At 55.8% G+C, this 20,847-nt stretch overlaps 9 protein-coding genes across 9 annotated transcripts; 2 read left to right on the top strand and 7 right to left on the bottom strand.

The window, feature by feature from the left end:
- Positions 1-130: 130 nt before the first annotated feature.
- On the bottom strand, positions 131-1,333 carry VTJ04DRAFT_617 (uncharacterized protein; the record flags this gene model as incomplete). Its single annotated transcript, XM_069364363.1, has 2 exons — positions 131-1,078; positions 1,196-1,333. 2 exons carry the CDS (start codon positions 1,331-1,333, stop codon positions 131-133), a joined length of 1,086 nt encoding a protein of 361 aa, XP_069223227.1.
- Positions 1,334-1,747: 414 nt separating this feature from the next.
- On the bottom strand, positions 1,748-3,340 carry VTJ04DRAFT_616 (uncharacterized protein; the record flags this gene model as incomplete). The annotated part of the gene is made up of 4 exons (XM_069364352.1): positions 1,748-2,026; positions 2,115-2,599; positions 2,687-3,130; positions 3,193-3,340. The coding sequence occupies 4 exons, from the start codon at positions 3,338-3,340 to the stop codon at positions 1,748-1,750; spliced, it is 1,356 nt and encodes a 451-aa protein (XP_069223226.1).
- Positions 3,341-5,513: 2,173 nt separating this feature from the next.
- On the bottom strand, positions 5,514-5,750 carry VTJ04DRAFT_615 (uncharacterized protein; the record flags this gene model as incomplete). The annotated part of the gene is made up of 1 exon (XM_069364341.1): positions 5,514-5,750. One exon carries the CDS (start codon positions 5,748-5,750, stop codon positions 5,514-5,516), a length of 237 nt encoding a protein of 78 aa, XP_069223225.1.
- An 87-nt stretch (positions 5,751-5,837) lies between these two features.
- Positions 5,838-6,902, top strand: VTJ04DRAFT_614 (uncharacterized protein; the record flags this gene model as incomplete). The annotated part of the gene is made up of 4 exons (XM_069364330.1): positions 5,838-5,843; positions 5,920-6,016; positions 6,103-6,227; positions 6,312-6,902. The coding sequence occupies 4 exons, from the start codon at positions 5,838-5,840 to the stop codon at positions 6,900-6,902; spliced, it is 819 nt and encodes a 272-aa protein (XP_069223224.1).
- Positions 6,903-8,464: 1,562 nt separating this feature from the next.
- Positions 8,465-10,521, top strand: VTJ04DRAFT_613 (uncharacterized protein; the record flags this gene model as incomplete). The annotated part of the gene is made up of 2 exons (XM_069364319.1): positions 8,465-8,657; positions 8,729-10,521. 2 exons carry the CDS (start codon positions 8,465-8,467, stop codon positions 10,519-10,521), a joined length of 1,986 nt encoding a protein of 661 aa, XP_069223223.1.
- An 840-nt stretch (positions 10,522-11,361) lies between these two features.
- VTJ04DRAFT_612 (uncharacterized protein) lies at positions 11,362-12,211 on the bottom strand (the record flags this gene model as incomplete). The annotated part of the gene is made up of 4 exons (XM_069364308.1): positions 11,362-11,878; positions 11,986-12,039; positions 12,110-12,125; positions 12,181-12,211. 4 exons carry the CDS (start codon positions 12,209-12,211, stop codon positions 11,362-11,364), a joined length of 618 nt encoding a protein of 205 aa, XP_069223222.1.
- A 388-nt stretch (positions 12,212-12,599) lies between these two features.
- On the bottom strand, positions 12,600-14,419 carry VTJ04DRAFT_611 (uncharacterized protein; the record flags this gene model as incomplete). The annotated part of the gene is made up of 5 exons (XM_069364297.1): positions 12,600-13,161; positions 13,228-13,439; positions 13,489-13,867; positions 13,938-14,073; positions 14,134-14,419. The coding sequence occupies 5 exons, from the start codon at positions 14,417-14,419 to the stop codon at positions 12,600-12,602; spliced, it is 1,575 nt and encodes a 524-aa protein (XP_069223221.1).
- A 372-nt stretch (positions 14,420-14,791) lies between these two features.
- Positions 14,792-16,306, bottom strand: VTJ04DRAFT_610 (uncharacterized protein; the record flags this gene model as incomplete). Its single annotated transcript, XM_069364286.1, has 2 exons — positions 14,792-15,804; positions 15,886-16,306. The coding sequence occupies 2 exons, from the start codon at positions 16,304-16,306 to the stop codon at positions 14,792-14,794; spliced, it is 1,434 nt and encodes a 477-aa protein (XP_069223220.1).
- Positions 16,307-17,364: 1,058 nt separating this feature from the next.
- On the bottom strand, positions 17,365-19,913 carry VTJ04DRAFT_609 (uncharacterized protein; the record flags this gene model as incomplete). The annotated part of the gene is made up of 16 exons (XM_069364274.1): positions 17,365-17,607; positions 17,694-17,773; positions 17,824-17,929; positions 17,996-18,027; positions 18,142-18,152; positions 18,229-18,332; positions 18,389-18,412; positions 18,472-18,594; positions 18,649-18,714; positions 18,776-18,942; positions 19,010-19,171; positions 19,255-19,270; positions 19,324-19,359; positions 19,444-19,479; positions 19,544-19,762; positions 19,890-19,913. 16 exons carry the CDS (start codon positions 19,911-19,913, stop codon positions 17,365-17,367), a joined length of 1,449 nt encoding a protein of 482 aa, XP_069223219.1.
- Between the last annotated feature and the right edge of the window lie 934 nt (positions 19,914-20,847).

Raw genomic sequence — 20,847 nt, 5'->3', positions numbered from 1 at the left:
TGGAGATAATAATCCCAACTTGACATGAGATAATGGTTCTTGCATGGGGAAGAGGCCATAGATTTTGCAGTTATTCCCCTGTTGGATTAACCACTCCCTTTACCGCCACATCATTGCTTCCCACTCCCGTTCAATTCAACCCTTTCAAGTGTCTCTTCCACCACCCAGCCCTCCCCTCTCCGCGCGACCGGGCCCCACCATCACCACGACCACCAAAAGATGTCGACGGAAACGGGTGCGCCTTTTCCCACGCTACATCCTCCAAGTACCTCCCCACGGCAGCATCGACGTCCCAGTCGGCATCTTCCAGATACACCTTTGCCGCGTCGTAATCGGGCTCGCGAACCGCGACCATGAAGCGGCGGAGAGCTGTTTTGCGGGCGCGGGTCGCTTCGTCATCGATCGGGTTGGGGGATAGGGATAGTTGTAGAGAGGGGGTTGTCCCGTCAGCATTGGTAGCATGTGTTGCAGTTGACTCGGAAGAGGATGAAGACGGGATCTGAGGTGGTGGGGGTTTGGTGGTGATATAAGCGAGAGGAATGAGGACTGTGTGCCGCGCCGCGAGGAGGTAGTCGGCATCGGGCGGGATGCGGTTGTGCTTGCGCAGGACGGGGATGGGGACGCCGTAGGCGAGGGAAAGGGAAGTGAGGGAGTCCGGGTTGGGTTGCGGAGGGTGGCGGAGGTGGTGGAGGATGTAGCCTTTTGGTGGTAGTTGTTCGGGTTGTGGTTGCTCTTTGGTTGGTTGTGGCTTGGTTTGTGATGGTGATGGTGGTGGTAGTGGTAGGGAAAGGGGGTTGTTGGTGGGAAGGGGGGTGTAGGCTGGTGGTGATGTGAATGGTGAGGATGATTCGGGGAAAGAAGAGGTGTCACGGAAGGGTTCGGCGGTGGGTGAGTACGGAGGTGGTGCCGGGATGTTAGATTCGTCGGACTCGGCACCACGGCACTCTTCTTCTTTTGCTTCTGCCGCCTTCTCGGGCCTGGTTTGGGACTTCAGAGGTCCTGGTCTGCTGTCACCTTGGGGAGGACAGCGGCCCGAGGTTTGACAAAAGGGACAGTACAGCAAGAAGCGCGGGTTTGTCTGGAATTGGTGTCTCTTGTATTAGTCTATTATTACATGCTTCCGTCCTGACGGCCAAGCACGAGGCTGTGATACCTAGGTAGGGTAGCGTAGGGAGATGCGAAAGGGGGAACCTACAGACGTGCAGGCGCCGCAGATGATACGGCCGCAGCAGTCGAGATGCTTATTGGGGACGGGTTTCTCGGAGTCTGCCGAGATTTGTTGTGACGCGGCCGAGAGCAGCGAGGCACACGTGCAGCAGGTGTCCGGAAGCATGTTCCCGAGTCTGCAGCGGATAGTTATGTACGGAGTACAGCACTGTGAAGTGTATATATGTAGGGAGATAATCCTTGTTGTCCCTGTGTGGGTGGTGATGCTGTGCAGGTGGACCGCTGCAGCCGATATCTTAATGAAAGATGTGAGATATGAGAAACGGATTCTACTCCGACCCTGTGCCACCCACCCCTCTCAAGGATGCCGGATTACGTATGTCTACGCGAAACCCTAACCCACCTTCGTCCTTCAGATTCCTGACTCAGCTCAAGAGCTCATTTTCAACTCTGCGATTCATGAAGGACAGTGGTACTAGTGTGCAATTTGACTCCTAGGAGGTATATAAGGCTAACAACATCCAAGTTGAGTACACTCAATTGTACCTAGCACAGAACTCTACTCCCCAACCCCCCATGCTCAGAGCTTGGTCAATTCAGGAGTTCCCGCGGCACGAGGAAACGAAAACTTGGTTTCGACAAACACCTTTTGGATGTTGTCTTCCTTGTTGTCAAACTTATAGTAGACCTTGTCGATATCCTCCAGACGGAACCGGTGGGATAGCATTTGTGTCGGATCCAACTCGCCACTTTGGATCTTGTCGCGCAGCCCCTCCCAGTACTTCATCACGGGTGCTTGTCCGTTACCGATGAGCCGGATCCCACGCTGCATGACCGAGCCGATGTTGAAGTGGTTGGTCTATGAGTAGAGTCGATATGTCAGCATCAACTGCCAGAGAGTAAAGGGGTAATTAGGGGCCGAGTCTCAACGCCCGGGTCTGACTTACATATCCGACGTAAACCCCCGTAACACCACAGCGTCCGTAATTCCTCACACCCTCGACCATCTCATTCAGTATCTCGCTCGTGTCCGTTTCGGCCCCAAGAGATATCTCGAGCCAGTGCATCCAGCCCTTGGCGTACTCGCCGGCTGCGCACTCAATGGCCACGTCGGGCCCTCGGCCGTTGCAGAGTTCCTTCAGCCGGCTGACGACTGTTTCCTTTCCCGTTACGTTGATGCCAAAGCTCAGCGTCTTGTAGTCGATCAGCTCGAGCTTGTCGGCGTGTTCAGCCGGCCAGCGCCCTTTGAGGGCCGATATCCGCGGTTCGGTGTCGACAAAAATGACTTTGCTTGCCCCTTCGCCGACTGCAAACACGCCTGCCATCTGGCCAATGGGTCCGGCGCCGAAGATGGCTACTTGATCGCCGGGATAGACGGCTGTGTCCTTGACGGCGTTGTACGATGTGGGAAGTACATCCGAGAGGTACAGGGCTAATCATCATAAGAATAGTCAGATATGTCGGTCTCCCCAAAGATGTTGCACAGCGTCTGTGAGCCAGGGCAATCACAACAACGTACCTTTCTCATCCGGCATACCATCCGGGATCTCAAGCAAGTTGTTGTCGCCAAGAGGCACACGCACGTACTCAGCCTGACCCCCGGCAAAGCCGCCCGTGAAGTGCGAGTAGCCGAAGAAGCCGGCAGACTGGGCGCCGTACATGGCTTTGGCCGTGGTGTTTGAGTTGGTCCTCTCGCATTGCGACGAGAGCTTCTGCTTGCAGTAGAAGCACTCGCCGCAGGTGATCTGAAAGGCGGCAACATATCGCTTGCCGACTTGGATCTTGCTGACCCCGGGCCCGACCTGCTCTGCGATGCCGCAAAACTCGTGGCCGAGAATGTCGCCCTTCTTCATCTGGACGACGCTGCCGTGGAGAAGATGGAGGTCGCTTCCGCAGACAGTGGTGCCGGTGACTTTGAGAATGACATCTCCATCCTCGAGGATTCGCGGTTTTGCCGTGTCGACTGATGTGAGAGTGGAAGACGGTCAGGGGTGGGAAGACGCTCATAGACGGGCATAGACATACCAACGGCGACCTTCTGCTTGCCTTCCCAGACCAGCGCTTTCATCGTCTCGCCGGATCCTACGTCTTCGTAGTTCGATACATCCTGCTTGAGGTGCTCCTTTTCATGGCCTACCGCCTTCTCCACGTAGTATGCTGCTTGCGAAGCCATGGGGAACTAAATGTAGGAGATAATCGTCCACTTGAGAAATATCAGGGGGATCGGGGATCAAGTGACGACTGGAACAGGATGAGAATATGTCAGGACATTCAAATTTTCACTCTACGGGGCCCCTAAGGTCATGTAGACATGAGATATGAGCATCAACTACTATGCAGCTGCCTTGACAGAGACGATCGACATATGACGTCATGTTGGTTCTAGGTTTGCCGTCATAGATCCGGATTACAGATCCAGTGGAACAAGATCCAGTTAGCTATGCAAGACCAGGTATTCGACAATGGCCAAGGGTTCAACGAAATATATTGCTGTCTCGTTGGGGGAGGCTGATGATGTTGGAGGCGGTGTTGGTTGTCCCCAGGGTGGGCAGGAAGGGATCTAAGCTTATCGATAAGGAACTCAACCAATCCGTCCCACACAGTGATGAAGCTTGTTGGTGACTCTGGTGTCAACCTGGAAGCTCAGCCTTCCGGCACCTTCCATCCTCCTCCAGGTCACGCTCCGGCTCTTTGCTGCGTCACCCCACTTTCGACTCATAGGCTAAGGTACATGCCACCTAAGGCACGGTGCCAGAAAAGGCGGCATAGGGCAGATCTAAGCTGAAGCGGGAATTATGCCCGAAGCTTTGCAGACATTTTGACGGTGTCTCAGCGCACCATCACTTCCCATGGATATTGTTTGCTTTATGCATGCGTCAATCGGATCGGGACACAACGGTCATCCGTGACAATGCTCTGCCGGCCCGGAGTTTCCCAGGAAGCTGGACGGGAGGCAGCTGGAAGCGGGGGACTGACCAAGGTCCAAGGTCTCGCTCTCTGCAACGGTCAAGGACCTGGGCCTGCGGGGTTGTTGTTGGCTTGGATGTCTACCTTAATGTCCTTCAAACTGCCGACCGTCCACTCAGGTGGACGTGAAGACCCGAGGCCCTGGTCCGTCCGTGAAAATGGCTTGCTCGCTACGGAGTACAGCCGGCATGGGTCACTTGATGGGACCTTGTCCGATGAGAGAGCGAAAGAGAAGTGCGTCCACGCCCGCCCACCCCGACCGCCTTTCACCGTCTCTCGTCGATTGGCTCCTGCGCACACCGGCGAGCTGGACTTCGGCAAAAGGAAAAAGCAATCATAACCTTTTTTAGCGTGGTAGTCCCGATCGAAATCGCTGGTCCATTCCATGTGACTGGCCGCCAATCGGCGGTTTTGGGCCGCCGAGCTTAGCTTTTCGCCGCTCGCCCACCTACCAGCCCAGATGGTTGGGAATTTCCAGCTCTGCTAGGACCTGCTGGTGCCCTGGACTGGTGGATGTCATGGAAGGCTTGGAAGAAAAGAGCGGAGGGGACCAGCCAGGCCCCCCTTGCTGTCGCCGCCGCCGCCGCCAGTGAGGGGCACTAGCGTGGTGTTAAACCTGCTGCACCATCTCGTTGGCTGTCCGTCCAGACGGTGTCGGGTCTCTCTCCTTCACTCGTGCGCTTCTTCTCCCAGGATGCCATCGAGTGTCCTCATCCATGGGACGGCATCACACTATCTGAGGCGCTGCGGGGGTCCCATCCAGGGCCACGGACTTGTCTCCTTGCCAATCGGACGCCCTTCACCTCCTTGGCCTTTGCCGCCCCCCATGCCCTCACCTTTTTGCCTCTGCCGTGCCCACCTACACCGACTGAGGCGTGAGGAAACCTGGAACCAGGCATCTCGGATAATGCGGTTGTTGTAAGGGGCCACAGGAAGCCAGCAGCGGGACTGCGTGTTTTCCATGATGGAATATTCCGTACCTTAGGTGAATGTACGTACTCATGGTATGTATTAGTAGGCAAAAAAGTTTAAGCAACGCCGGCGGGCGCCGGTTGCGGGGCCTGTCGCCCCCCCATCCCATTTCCGCAGCAGCACCCAGGACCCAGCAAAGCGGATGGAGAGGGAGGCGGTGGGGCCGCGGGCTGATGATTTCCCTTTTTCTCTCTCTCCCCATACTGTGTGTATGGGTCGTTTTTGCGGAGAGAGCAAGATGTCTCGTCCAGCGTGAGGCTCCCCTCCGCTTTCCCCCTTGAGAGAGGCCACCGCAGTCCCCGGCCTATCTCGCGTCGGGTGCGGGCCACGGGGAGAGGCAGATTTGTCGCCCCGTCATCGGGGGGTGCTACTTTCTTCTCCATGAACCGGTGAGCCGGGTCTGGTTATTACTGAAGCGGTATTTGAAGGCAACAGGTGCCCACCCGTGACCGTCCTTCCTGGCCTGGAGGAGATTCCGAAGCTCCTGCCGCTGTTTGTTGTTGTTGAACCTCAGCCTTGTTTGGTTTCTGGTTTCCCGAGTTGCCCTGTGGACTTCCCTGCGCCAGTTTTAACATTCCGAGCGGAACTGTTTCGAGCTTGCAAGAGGTTTTGCTTCGCATGTCCCGGGTTTCGTTCCCGTTCATCCGGTTCCTGTCTTGCGTATCTCAAACAACAGAACACGGACTTACAGATTTGTGATCCCACCCCCAAGACGAGAGCAACCGATACCAATGGCGGTAGGTTACTGGTTCCAATGCCAGGAAAGTGTTGAATCAAGGCCAATTGATTGACTCGGGTGGCTCCCCCTCGCAGCTCTCATATCCTCAGCTTGTCCTGTTCGGCGACTCGCTCTTCCAGGGCGGCGTCGATGTCTCCAACGGGTTTTCCCTCCAAGCGGCTCTGCAGGCGCGTCAGTAATTCCCCGGCCAACCACCCATGCGGTTCACGGCCTGGTTGTGTGGAAATACGACGTTGGTTGACACATCCCGTCTCCAGAGGTACTCCGGCGGCTCGACGTCGTCAACCGCGGCTTTTCGGGCTACAACACATCCAATGCCCTGAGCATCTTGCCCAAGGTGTTTGCGCCGCCAGGCCCCGGTGTGCCTGAGCTCAGGTACCTGGTAGGGACTGATTTCTTGTTCCTCCCGGAGTCATGCGGTGGTGAGAGAGGCTGACACGGTCGAACCAACCCACCCCGACCTCAGTTCGTCCTCTTCGGAGCCAACGACGCCTGCGTACCGCTTCCAACCAACTTCCAGCATGTGCCGCTGGACAAGTTCAAGGCCAACCTCAAGCGCATCATCACGCACCCGCACATCGTGGCGCACAAGCCCAAGATCTTCCTGGTTACACCGCCGCCCCTAGACGAGATCCGCGTCACCATGCTTGACAAGGCCATCGGCCACCCCGCCGCAGCGCGCCAGACGAAGATCTCGGCCAAGTACTCGGAGGCGGTCCGGCAAGTCGCCGCGGAGACGCCCGGAGTCACGCTCATCGACCTGTACAAGGCCATATATGACCGGGCGGTAGAAATGACGCCGAGTTACCGCGAGAAGATTAAGAAGGGCGGCGCCCTGCCGCCGCTGCTCGGAGATCCGGAGGGCGGGGTGCGCGGGTATCTGGAGCAGCTGCTCCCGGACGGGCTGCATCTTAGCCCAGAGGCGTACCGGATCTTTTACGAGCTGGTAAGGCCGCACATCAGTGCGGACGAGAAGAGGGAAGACTATGTGTGGCCTGAGTGGCGGGACGCGCCGTGGTTGGAGGAGGATAAGCACCTCAAGGGGAAGAGTTTGTGATGGACGGGATGGAGTGGATGGGAGGGTTGGGGTTGCCCCACGTTTGACGGCAGCAAACAGTGCGGAAAGTGGATTATTGGAATGGCCTGCATACATTCTGGCTGGATCTCCACGCAGCGCGTTCGGCTCACATGTAGAGATTTGCTGACACCAGTATACGACTTTGAGTTGACTCAGTCATCAGTTTAACCCTTGCAGTTCTGGACGTTGAATGGGCTTATGTCTGTTGGCCTCGAGCGAAGTGATTGCTTGCTGGGTGTGTGGTACCAGAAGGTTGGGAAGACCGTTTCCGACACTGTGTCTAGAGTCTCCAAACCAGGCACTTGAAACTGTGAAACCGGGAACAGAAACGGGCAGGCAGAGAGACCTCGAGGCAGGTCCAGTGGCTCTGTTCTGCTTACCTAAGGCAGGCAGAAGAGCTTCACCTCTCACTTCACGGCACCACATCCTGGACCCGGCATGTTACTGTTGAAACAGTCCCGAACCCTCCAAACAACCAACTTCTCTCCAAACCCTTCTAGAGCACATCGCGGCAAAAATAGCAACCGGCGAAACAAGTGATCCTCGCGGCTTTGTTTCCTCGCAATCTTCGCAGTCTCAACGTGAACACACACATTCGGGATCCGAATTACTTACAAACTCGAGCTTCGACCGATTAATCGACCTTGGAAAACCCCAAACCCCACAGGCTCATCTTTCCCGTCCTCCCTGGCAACCCGAACTGCAAACACACGCTGCGATCAACAATCCAGGCACCTCTGTTGAGATTGTTCTGACATCTCATCTTCAACCAACGCCGCGTAGCCCTGCCAACAACCCGAACTTTACTGCGTAGTGCCTCGTGCCCCTCATCGTCATCGCCAACACCCTACCCATCCATCATCTGTTGTCTGCCATCACGCTCCGCGGCTCTCAAATCCCCGGGTGCGACTCCACTCCCTGCGCTGGGCGTGTCCTCCCCCTTCCCGGTGGCATCTGCATTCCCTGAGGCTCTAGTTCAACACCATCTTGTTTCGTGTCTTCCTCGTCATCGTCGGTCCCCGTCCATCGAGCTTCCTGCGCCCGTCGCTATTTGGTCAATACCTGCCTGCCGACCATCTTTGACGCCGACCCGCCATTCGCTCGGTGCCGATTAATAACCTCGTCTCTTAACGCTCCTTCAAGTCTGAGGAGTCCATCCCGACGAGGCCGATCTCCTCTCGATACCCGTTTTACCGACATCGAGCCTACGCGACCGTTAAAGCACCACTCGCTACGATCCACGAAACCATTGCAGACGGAGCAGGCGCGAGAGAGACGTCGCAAGGGCCTGGCGGTCTCTCTGCGGGCGATGTGGGGGGCGGTCGACCTCGAGATTTGATGCTGTCGAGGTATAAGACCACGGAGAAATCCCGAGCTGCACCCGCCTCATCAAGTCCACGAGTGGGGAGATTGCGTTCAACCGACTTCCTGAGCGAAAGCCCAGCCACATCAAATCCCAAGTCCTCTCTCTCGCGCCCGTCCATACCAGTCTCGAATATATTCCTCCTCTCCCACAACATTTCCCCCCAGTCGGCCCGGGTATGGATCCCGTCTTCGTTGTCACCCGCGAAGAGCTGCATGATGTTCAGATGGAGTTGAGGAGGATCCAACACATCCAACAGCTGCATGGGGAAAGACTACGAACGCTGGAGAAGCGCCAGGCCGACGATGCCGCTCTCAAATCCGTTTGGAACTCGCCTTTTCCAAGTGTGTTAGGTGGAACCCCCCAACATGGTGAGAATCAAACCCATTTACCTTTCATTCGTTAGTCATTTAGATTCCCGGCTAATCTTGGGCCCCCCCAGGACCAGTGCACGTGCCAACCAGTGAACTGATCGATGACTTGGGCGAGGAGGGCCAGAATCTACTTGGAACACTGCACCTTGAAGCGGATGACGAGCCAATACGAAGGGGAGCAGCGTCGCGCGCGAACAGCGTCCGCTTCGATGAGAGCGCACTGCACGGCGCTAGCTTGGGCGGTCATGGTGGCCGCCATTCCTCAGACTTTGGTCCCATCCGGCCGGGCAGTGGCTTGGGCGGAGGCCACCACATGATGGAGCGGTCCTACTCGCACAAGTCGGACGGGAGACACAGCTCGGCAGGTCATTCTGTTCACTCGATGCACTCGGGCATGTCTGGGCGTGCCAGCAGCTTGGGTATCGACAGCGGATTTGCCATGGGCCACGACGATGACTCGCTCCCCGACATGCCGGAGCCGCCGCCGGTACTGTACATCTTGGGCTCGCCGCCTTCCATCATTCGCTGCTGGCTCACCACCAACTTCACCTCGAGCGGTCTTCTTTACGCAGTAATATGCACAGGGTCCCAGAAGTCGACGGTGGAGTACTCGCTCCTCAAAGAGCTCGATCTCGTCAACCGAATTCACCGTGACATGGACGGCGTTCATAGGATCACCCTTCCCGTGTTCCTGGCCGAGGCCCGGGTCACGCAATCTAACTCGCGGTCAGCGAGCCCGGCACCGCATCTCCCCAGCATCACGGCCGAGTTTGAAGTGACCGGTATGGGACAGCCTGAGACCCCCGAATCCACCAAGGCCATCCGCGTCTTCATTGGCAGCCATACTTTGCGTCTTCACGGGGCCGACATTCTGCTTTCGCGGAATCTCATGACGCTGTATGGGAGTGACCGTGACAAACTCTCGATCCCGTTCGTGCGGCCCGAGGATGATAACGTGTTCAAGAACCTCGCGACGGCAAACATCCCGCCAAGCAAGCCCAAGCTGAACGCAGCGGCGCCAGAGTTTGTCGCCACCGATAAATCATCGTCATCAGTGAATGGGTCCGTTCAGGGAACCAAGGAAGGGAGTAACAACAGTAGCGGCACTTCGGCATCGAAATCAGCTGGGGAGAGCGGCTCCGAGGGGATGGTGTCACCCACCGCGCCGGCAAGCCAACCGGTAAATAATGCGACATCATCATCAGCCGCTGGCACCGTCCCTTCCGCGTCGGAGAACGGAACAGGGGGCGCTGGTGAGAAATCTGCTGCTGATTCTACCGCCACTCCGCTGGCGAAAACCACATCCACGAAAGAGCCGTCGTCGTCGAACTTGGGCACTGCAGACCCTGGGCCCAGCGCCCGTCGCGAGTCGGCCGGCGCAGCAGCCATCCGCACGCCCTGGCGCCAAACCGCCGCAGCTCTCGGCGACAACAGCACCCCGCTGAGCGGGTACCAGCCCGCTACCCGCCCGCGGAGCATGAAGGTCCTCCGCCCAACCAACAAGTCCGGCGCCAGCAGCAGCTCCTCAACCACCAGAACTGGCGCCGCATACGAGCCGGCCGCGCCGCCGCGGTCTGCGGCTGCTGCGGCCAGCGGGGCTGATCAGCGGAGGAAGACGCAGACGGAGAGCTCGTCGAGCGGTGGCGGCGGCGGCGGTGGTGCTACAGTTAGCTGGGGAAGCGGGAGCGGCGCCGGGCTGATGAAGCGGAGCGTGAGCGTTTCGGCTGTTTCGTCTCTTGGTAGCGGCGGCGGTGGTGGCGGATTGGTTCCGCCCTCGAGGAATAACCCGCTGGGAAGTGCGTCCGCGTTTTCGTGGATAGCAGGAGAGAAGGGGAAATCGAGCGGAACGTCGGCGGAGTGAAGAGTAAGTGAGGAGGGGAATGTGCCTTGGTTTTTCTAATGAACTTGGGAGTATGGCGATGAGATGATAGGGGGGTTTATGACGATGGGATGAACCAACCAGGGCGATGAAGATGGATGGAGGGCCTATAAACCATGCATGGTATGGCCTGGAGTGAATCAACAATCACGTTGCCTCACCACGTCTTGATGTTGAGCGTGGCACAAATGATATGCTTTAAAATACAAATAAAATGAAATAAAGTCATTCTTGAGTTGACTCAACAATTGCAGAGGGGCAGTCGTCGTCAGACTCCGGGCTATTTTGAGGGTAATAATACCATAGCCGCCAAGAAAAATGCCAAAAAGAGGGTGACACGCAAAAAAGACATACAGCACCCGGCATTCGCTGGTCGTCACCGACCCAACTACTACTCGGGCCCTCACAAGCTTAACTAGGGGAGAGCGGACGGGATCCCGTGCTTTCTTGTGGGTATGGCCGTATGTACCAACTACTTCCGAAAAGGATGATTATATGGCCAAAGCAGAATACGTGCTTACGGTTTCCCGGTAGCTTGAGAGAGGGTCAAGTATCCAAGGATACCGAGGCTGAGAGACGGTCACTGGCATTCAAACGCATATATTCAGGTACATACAATTTTTAGGGAACGTAGCGCAAGTGAAGTAATAAGTCCATTTATGATGAGCTGCGATAAGCTAACAGAGAACTGAAGCAGACGGAAGTAGGACGTCAAAACGGCGTTCCTCTTCTAACGGATCCAGCGCCCGTCCCTCATCCCAAACATCTCTTCTTCCTCCTTAACGTCGTAAGACAAACAAGGCCAACACCTAAGCCTACATCTCACATCTTACTTCCCAACAACCCCCTCAACGCCTCCCCCGTCCCTTGCTGCGTCTCCTTCACCACCGAAACGATCCCCTTAAACTCGGGGATCGCTGCGTCGCCCATGAGCTCGTACAGCCAGCTCTCGCTCGTCGTCACCACCGCGCCGGCCTGCCTCAGCCGCGCCAGCGCGATGCCAATCTCCTCGCGGCGGGTCGAGCTGACACCGTCCGCGATGATGTACACGCGGTGGCCCGCACCGAGCAGGTCGAGCGCGGTTTGCGTGACGCAAATGTGCGACTCGATGCCGACGATGGCGATTTCGGATTTCGGGGGGAGTTGGGAGGCGATGCCGGGGAGGTACATGCTGAAGCGGGTCTTGTCGAGGTCGGCGCGGACGAGGGGGCCCGCGGAGGCCAGGAGGGGTTGTAGCTCGGCGACGGTGTCGCCCAGGCGGGAGCGGTTTTGGGTGGTGACGTAGATGGGGATAGAGAGGTGCGTGGAGGCGAGGAGGAGTTTGCGGGTTGTGAAGATACTGCGATGTTGGGTTTGGTGGTTGTTAGTATGATTCATCATAGCTGGAGAGTGAGGTGAGTGGAGATAGTTAGAGGCAAGGGGCGGCTGAGAAAGGGATGGACGTACACCTTGTCAAACTCAAAAATCGCAGGACGGAACTTCTCCTGGATGTCGCAGACGCTGCGTTGAGAGTTAGGATAGATTCCATGAAGGTTGGATGCTAATGTCCTATGAAGGTGTGAAGGCTCACAAGATGGCGGGGTTCTCTGTAATAAGTGTGTTAGTCCCGTTCTCTACAGTGGTTCAAAGGAGAAGACGTACTAAACCGCCGTTCAGGGACAGGAGCAGCCATGGTGAGTCAGGTTGATAGGGTGTTGGTCTGGAAAACTTGATGTTTTGGTAATTGGCACTTGGATACTGCGACAGGTAGCTGGCTTGTGGTTGAGTTAAGGTTGCCCCAAGTACAATGTCAGAGGAAGGCCTCGGCCGGGGACGGAGCTAACGTGGGGCCGGCGGGGCAGCGGAGGGCCGAGGATAGAGTTGGGGTACCTAAATGCAGCCGGCCCGGAGAACGAGCCGAGCCGACCCCGCATCCACAGGTGGACCAGCTCTCAGGGGCAAATGGAATGAAGATGGACATAGCTACTGGATAACTTCTATGCCAAAATGTGATGACTCTTGGATCGACAAGAGAGTCTAATATGCCAACTAACAAGAAAACGGTACGATCCCTAAGGCTCCTATTCCTCAGGCACATCCACTTTCGTCACACTCGCCCTCAGTAACCACGACGTGTCCCCGCTCACAGTTGCCCTCCTGAGACTGCTCAGCTCATCCAGGAAAGCAGGAAGGAATGTCCCCGGTCCCGAGGTGGCTTCACGTTCGTCGGCCAACTCAGCCGCAATTTCGAAATGCAGGAGGGCCGCGACGACGGCAACCAATCTGTTACGAGACCGGGACGCAATGGCGGCCGAGATGGCGGTACCCAAAACGCATCCCGTTCCAGTCACCTCTCCCAGCCTCGGAGTGCCGTTGCCGATGGCATAGGTGTGGTAGCCGTCGCTGACGAAATCCGTCTTGCCGGTCATCACCACGACGCACCTCTCGCGCCGCGCAAGGTCCCGCACCAGCTTGGCCTTTTGGGCGGCGTCGAGCGTGCTGGAGCTGTCAACGCCGCGCTGTTGTTCATTGTTGTTCCCATACACCGTCTTGATCTCGCCTTCGTTGCCCTTGATAACGTCAAGGTATCCGGCGGCCATGATGGTTTTGACAGCGTTGCGTCGGGCAGCGGTTGCACCGGCGCTATGGATGTTAGCAAGCGCAAAGCCCGTAAACAGCTTCCTGTCTGCGAGGAAGAAACCAACTCACCCAACTGGGTCAAAGACAACTGGCCTTCCAGCTTCGTTGTACGCCTTAAGGGCCTTCACGTAGTTGGCAAGTCCGTTGGGATCCACGGTGCCCATGTTGATGACCAGAGCACCACCGAGTTTGGCCAAGTCGGCAGCTTCTTCAGCGTAATTCGACATGATAGGGGAAGCACCGATAGCCAGGGCCACATTTGCGGCAAAGTTTTGGACCACCTGTGGATATTAGTGTGCAATCTGAGTGAAATAGGGCAGAGTTACAAACCAGGTTGGTGATGTTGTGAGACAGCGGGGTAGTTTCATGAACCATTTGGACCACCTCCTCGACGGAAGTAGTTACGTCGAAAGGAGAGTCGAGATTAATTTCACCGCTCAGATCAGACTGGAGTGGAGATGGGGTTTTTATGAGGTTCAAAAGGTTAGAGGCAGCCTCTCCGGGGTCAGGAGCCCCAATGACGGCGCTGACCACGGCCACTCCATCGAGCTTCTTCTTTGGGGTCTGAGTCTGAAAGATGATGCGCTGAACGTTGGATGCGTTGACTCCGCCGATGCAAACGGTTCGGGTAGTGTATCCGGCCTCACCGAGCTGGTACAGGATGTCACGGACTCCGGCAGTTCCGATGATATCCTTGGTGTTGGTCTTGCTGAGGGCGAGGGTTGAGCATCCCGTTACAAGCGTGTGGACGATAAAGAAATGATAGGGTGAGTTCTTACGTTGGCGTGGCATAGACGGTGCCGATGCCGAGATAGTCGGCACCGCCCGAGCAAGCTTCAAGGGCCTGATCGATATTGCTGACAGTCACTCCGATGATGGCGTCGGGCCCGAGGAGCCTCCTAGCCGTGGCGAGATCTGTCACAAGTTAGATTTTCCAGGTAAATGACTGATATTCAGAGTAGCAAGCATATTCACCCATGTCGTCCTGTCCAATATGGACGCCCTCGCATCCCACAGCGAGGGCCACATCGACGCGGTCGTTAATGAGCAGAGGCACATTGTATTTCCTGGTGATCTGATGGAGGGCACGGGCTTTCTCAATCAGCTCCCGAGTGTCGCCCTTCTTCTCACGGAGCTGGACAATGCCAACTCCCGCTGAGAGAGCCTGCTCAACGACATTGTTGAGGTCACGGTCGCCAAGGATAGCCGGCGAGGAGTCCGTGACGAGGTATAATGTGTAGTCCACGTTGTCTTTGTTCATTGTGAGTGGACAGAGCTATGACCCAAGTATGTTGTACGAGGACTCAAAGTCAACCGGGCAAGTGTCGATGAGCAGCATTGAGAAATGAGTGAGGAATTATTGCAAATGAGCGAAAGTGTGACCCTGAAGATGCAACTCCGGCCGGAGTGGGGTCAATTGCGGAGGTTGGAGGGGGGATGCTCGGCGCCGGAACCTCCTACGTCTTCTTCTCATCCATTTTTCAGACCCTATCTCCAGGCCAGTCACGATCTCGCCTATCTGACTTCCACTTAATTTCATTCACCAACGATCTACAACGCTTTAGGTATGAATATTGAGAATGTACATCCAGCCTCAACACCGCATTCTGAATACGTAGCTTCACCTCCTCCTTTATGCCGGCAGTATATAAAACGTCGTGATCGACCGCGCCGCCACTGATCCAGTGATGCTGCCATCCGCGCCCACCGACGCCGGCGTGTTCTCACAGTTCCTCGTGTTATCCGACACGTACGCCCTGACCGCCGACGCGCCGCCAACTCCTCCACCCGACAGCCGGATCGAGACATTCACCGGCGATCCGCTGGAGCTGATGGCGACCACGGCGATCGTGCCATCCTCGTTCCTAAACGCCGCCACCCGCAGCCCGCCCGGCGCGCCCGACGTGCCGACGCGCACCGCACCCGGCTTGACGTACCGGCTCCAGTTGGCAAACGCCCACAGCCGCCGCGACACCTCGTACGTGTTGGTGGTGTTGTCCACGCGGATCAGCTTCTCGTTGGTGTTGGGGTTCGGCCACTGCACGCCCTCCCACCACAGGTAGCCCGAGGCGTTGTTGTTGACGATGGCGTTGAAGATGTTGTTGGCCCAGGTGAGGCCCTCGCCCGCGCCGCCAAAGGCGTACCAGGCGGTTGTCCACTGGCCGTTGAGATCGCACTGCTCCGAGAACCAGAGAGGCGCGCGGTAGTTGACCGGCCCGTTCGGAGCGCCCGTATACGTGTGAGTCGTGACGGCCTTGAGCAGGCCCTCTGCGCCTTGGGAACGGATGGCGTTCATCATGTTGGCTTGGTTGCCCCAGCCCATCGAGTCGCAGCAGGTGATGCCGACCTGCTCGCTCAGCCCCTCGCGCCGCAGCGTGGCGTCGAGGATCTTGATGAAGTCCGCTGCTTGGTTGCCGTTGGCTTGCATGGATGCGTAGCTGGCGCTGTAGTCGGGCTCGTTGAGGAATCCGAGGTGGGTGATGTTGACGCCAGACTGTTGGTAGAACCGGATGTACTGCACCAGGTAGTTGGCATACGCTTGCCTCCAGTCGCCGCTCGCACAGAAAGCCCCGGGCATGCCGCACAGAGTCCCGCCATTGGTGTCGCGCCCGTTGGTCTTCATGTAGCCCGGAGCGCTCCAAGCATCTAGGCGGAGGAGGAAAGGATATGAGGTCAATACCTAGGTACACTCTCAAGTCTGTGCCGCGGGAGGGGAAAGCAACTCACTCGCATAAACTTGCTTGACTCCATACAAACTCACCGCCTGCTGCGTCACCCACAGCTGGCCACTATCCTTCCCGTCCCACACATACTGCGGCGTCGCGTTGGGTCCGCCCGGGTTGTTCGGGGCGATGGTATTCATGAAATCCGAGTTGGAGTTGGGCGTCGACCCGATGCCGTTACGGATAATGGTGAACCCGGCGCCCGTGGTCTTGTTGAAGAGCAGGTCCAGCAGCTCCTTTTGCTTGGTCTTGTCCGACATGTTGGTGATGAGGTTGGCCCGCTGGAACGCCAGACTGAAGCCGAACCCGTCGATGCGCTGGAAGGTTTGGCCCAGGTTGACGGTGATGGTGCCCGACTGTCGCGGGCTGACGGTGGCTGCCGTAGCCACCGCCGCCGCTGTGAGCAACGTTGAGAGTGTGCGCATGTTCGTCTGGACGCCTGGGTCAAAGAGTAGAAAGAGGACTACACGGCTTTCGCAGCCAAAAGACTATCCCGACGCAACGACGTCGTCACCTGAGATTTCTGGATTCCCTTCAAAAAGGGGTTCTGGATTCCCATAGGGCCTACCTACCTTTTATGATACATCACTCCAGTCGCATGTACACATTATTGAACATTTATGGCTCATAGATGAAGAGGCACGCCATCCCTGGTACCTACTTCCTTTCTTCCGCCCCCTCGATTGCCGGATGTCTCGATATGAAGTGTGGATGGCCATCTATATTGACGACCATCATCACCGCCCGATGCCACTGCGACCAACGCGACCACATCGCTTACATACTCATCTAACGCTACGACAGCTCTCTGAGAGTATGGGTATGTAAATGGCATATTGTTCTTGGCTTCCCTTCTTCACCCATGAATCGTCTCTGGAAGAATTGGAGAGGTGACTACCAAGAGGGCGGATAAATTGTCCATTGGTATGATTGGGATGGAGATACTATATCAACCTCCAAAATAAAAATCCCCGACTCGGCATACATCGTAATTCCCGGAAGGGTCCTTGCATACATGCATGAAATGTGGTTTGGAGATACGTAGGTAACTTAGATATGCGGGGGCGATGGACTGGCTATTGTTAGCACCTCGCGTAGCCACAGGTGGCCTGGGCTGAGCATTTGATATTGATTCGATCAACCTTAAAGTTGGAAACCTCATCATGTGAAAGCCATCATTCCTCTGCAATGTAACAGGTTAAAATCGATGCCCAGAACTCGGATACATTCATGGAGCCAGTCTGGGTTGGTAATTCACAGCCAGCACGAGCATCATTTCATCAACTGGGAAAGGTGATAGGACAAAATCAACCTTGTCGGTAATACACATGACATGTTTTTCTTCTAGCCGATTTCCTCTAAGAAATGTTTACATGCGGTCCAATCCACATTCGCCTCTCCATCTTTTTTTCTGGTTGACATTCACTCCCGATGACTAATCTAGGAAAGGAACATACCCCACGTCGACATTCAACACATCACTTTAGATCGACAGCTGCGCCGTCGTAGCCTTATCCAGCTGCTCCTTATACTTGGCCAGCTTCTGCGCGACCTCGCCGTTGCAATAATCCTCGACAATCTTGGGGCAGTTGCCGATGAACAGCTTGGGGTCGACGAGGCTGTCGATGTCGTCCCAGACGGGCTTGAAGAACTCGGTCCGCTTGATCCGCTCCAGGAGGTCGTTGCGGCCTCCTTGCTGCTTGACGACGTCGCTTGCTTGGTGGGACTGTGAACACGGAGGTCCTTGTGTTAGATAATCTTTTCACGGATTGCTTCAAAATGGGTACCAATAGGATTGGCGACATGACTTACCAAGACGCGAATCTCCTCGTGTGCCTCCTGGCGAGAGACGCCGTGGGTGGCGAGCTTCATCAGGATGGACTCGGTTGCCACTGGGGCATGTCAGCATGTGTAGGCAAGCGGAATCTAATAGTAGACTTACTGAAGGGCAGCTCCTGATCGATGCGAGCACGAATAACGTTGGGGTAGATGACCAGGCCGTTGGTGACGTTGTCCAGGGCGAGGAGGATCGAGTCGGCCAACAGGAACTAACCGCACAAGATCATTAGCATGGCCGGTTCCGAAGACATTACACAGAAGTCAAGGAGCCATACCATCTCGGGAATGTCCATCCGGCGGATGGCGCCTGTGCTTGTCAGCTTGAAGCCCAGTGACGGAGAGAAGTCGATGTAAACAAAGGCTCAAGGGGTGATTCAGGGGAAGAATGGGGGAGTTCAGGGTTAGGGTGGGGCAAGCTCACTGTCGTCGAGACTGTGATTTTGGGTTAGCATCTCCAACAGCTCCTGGTTAATCCAACAGGAATTGAGAGGGGAAAGGGGCAACTAACGTCCTCTCAAACCACTGCGTCTCAAACGTAGCCGTGAAGTCGGCAGGGAGGCGGGCAAGCTTGCGGCCGAGGGCCGTGATGCGCTCTGACCTCATGGGGTTCCTCTGTCTGCGTGTAAGCGGCGTTCATGATTGACGAAAGTGAAACAGGGTTTCGCTACCTTGTAGGCCATGGCCGAGCTCCCCTGGTTGAGGTCAGTATATGGGCAAGAGTCTTGAGAGCATAACGCAGGAGTGATCTCACGATCTGGCTCTTCTCGAATGGCTCCTCCAGCTCCTTCAGGTTGGCAAGATGGCGGATATCGGAGCAGATACGCTGGGCAGTAGCGCCAAGGGCGCACACAGCATTGGCGACGCGGAGATCGACCTTGTGATATTAGTTAATGAATGGCCAAGGATCCAAGGTGAAGCCAAGACTCACCTTCCTGGTGTACGTCTGAGTAGAAATCGGATAGGTAGACTTGAATCCGGCCTTCTTGCAGAGGATCTGGAGAGGGGTGTCAGCAAAGTTGTGTGTGAGATGAAACTCCGCACAACTGAGGGCTCACCTCATTGAGCTTCACAATCTTCTCAGCATCGCCATTGAAGAGCTCCAGGAAGGTGGCCTGGGAGCCGGTGGTGCCCTGTGCTCCGCGGAACTGCAGGCGATCACGGACCGTCTCGATGTCTTCAAGGTCCATCATGAGCTCCTGGATCCATTGGCAGGTACGCTTGCCTGTGGATCGGTTAGTCTGCAATGGGCATGTGGAAATTCCATGATCGAGGAGGGCTGGCTATCGTACCAACAGTAATAAGTTGGGCCGGCTGGTAGTGAGTGAAGCCCAGAGTCGGAAGGTCCTTGTACTTGAGGGCGAACTCCTGGAGGTTCTTGATAACCTTGGCCAGCTTGGGCAGGATGAGATCAAGAGCGCGTTGGATGAAGATCAGGTCGGCATTGTCGGTGACTATTTGTTTAGGAAGGTGTGTTAGATATGTCATGAACAGGACAGCTGGTGTGTATCTTTTGTGAGTGGGAGATGAATCGCACCGTAGCAGCTTGTGGCCTGCATCAAGTTAGTGGCAGCCCTGCTAACCCCTGAGAAGGAATCTGACTTACACCAAGGTGGATGTGACCGGCAGCGGCAGGGGCATCCTGCAGACATCAATGAGTCCCTGACCTCTTCAACGGGCCCGACAATTGCAGCCCCAGACAGAGAGGAATTGGCCTTTCTCATACCTCGCCAAAAGCGTGGACATGGGCCATGACATCATGCTATATGGACCATTAGCATGCATCTTCTCTTCCACGGCATCATCAAAAGGGCGGAAAAACGTACGCGGAACTTGGCCTCATACTCCCTAGCAACATCGAAGGCCTTGTCCGAGACGACGACATTGGCGCGCATCTGCTCAATGGCCTCATCCGGGATGGGCAGGCCCAGCTCCTTCTCGGCCTCGGCCAACCACACCCACAGCTGGCGCCAGGTGCTGGCACGCTCACGAGCCGAGAAGATTTTCATCATCTCGGCCGAGGCGTACCTCGTGCTGAGGGGGGTCTGGGATAGGTGAAGTTAGCAGGGTTCATTTGCACGCGTGGGTTGTTCATTTTTGTTCGTCTAAAATCTTCGTTGCAATTGGGGGTTGAGAATTGTTCTGAAAAGAAAGCAATTGGAAGGATTTTACCTGGTACTTGTCGTAGCTGGACATTTTGGCTGTACTTATTTTGGTTTTCCTGTCCTAGGTGGATGTGTCGTTGCCAGGAGACTCACACCTTGTCTGGGTCAAGGTCAAGGTCAAGGCGAGATATTATGGCATTTGAATGATGCGGGGGAGGGGCAGCTTCAACTTTTTTTTCCATGGGGCATGTGGGGAGCATGAATGTTTCTTGCAAACAGAAAGTCGGTTCCGGCTCTAAAGGTTGAAATGTATCCAGAGAAGATGTGGAGTTTTAGACTTGGCGTTTGGGAGTGACTTGAACTTGCACGCCTGACTGTCAAGCCAACATCATGCCATTCATCTGGTCCTCCACAACGCTCCGTGGTATGACGGAAGCTCCATTCCTCCGGAATCCAATCGAGATTCTTTTCGTGATATTTATATCTTTGAGAGGTGTTTCTCTCCTAAGCCATAGCCAACACTGTCATGCCAGCATCGGACATCGGGATGAGCCGGCTTACTTTGTATGTCTTCGGCAACTCCAAACATGATGTATGCACAACGCTTTGTAGCAGAAACCATATAACAATCGACCACGAGAGTATCTCAAAATTGTACCCAGCCCATATTCCAATCCATATCCTCACGGAAATCCCCCGGATATTCACTTTATTTGTGGGAAGCCTGTCTGCGAGCCTCTCAGCAATAACTTTCAGTCGTCGAGTCAACCAGGTCGAGTTTAACTGCATCTCGATCTGCCCCGGCCTCCGGCGCCGTCGGTTTGCCAAGAAAGGCCCGGGGCCGGAGCCGGAGCCGATTCTGGTGCGGTCATACATAGGTTCATAGGAACACACCAACACCGAGTCTTCCATCCGACGACCTCGCATTCCATATATACTAATACCTAAGGAAAAACAAAAAAAAATACCGTATGAAACCGCTCTCAGTAGGTGTCTCACCTGACTTTTGTTGATACAAATAATCC

This window comes from Mycothermus thermophilus (genome assembly GCF_041956435.1).
Source record: "Mycothermus thermophilus strain CBS 625.91 unplaced genomic scaffold VTJ04scaffold_1, whole genome shotgun sequence".
Lineage (NCBI taxonomy): Eukaryota > Fungi > Ascomycota > Sordariomycetes > Sordariales > Chaetomiaceae > Mycothermus > Mycothermus thermophilus.
The sequence above is the reverse complement of the archived record's forward strand: the minus strand, read 5'-3'. Positions and strand labels throughout refer to the sequence as shown.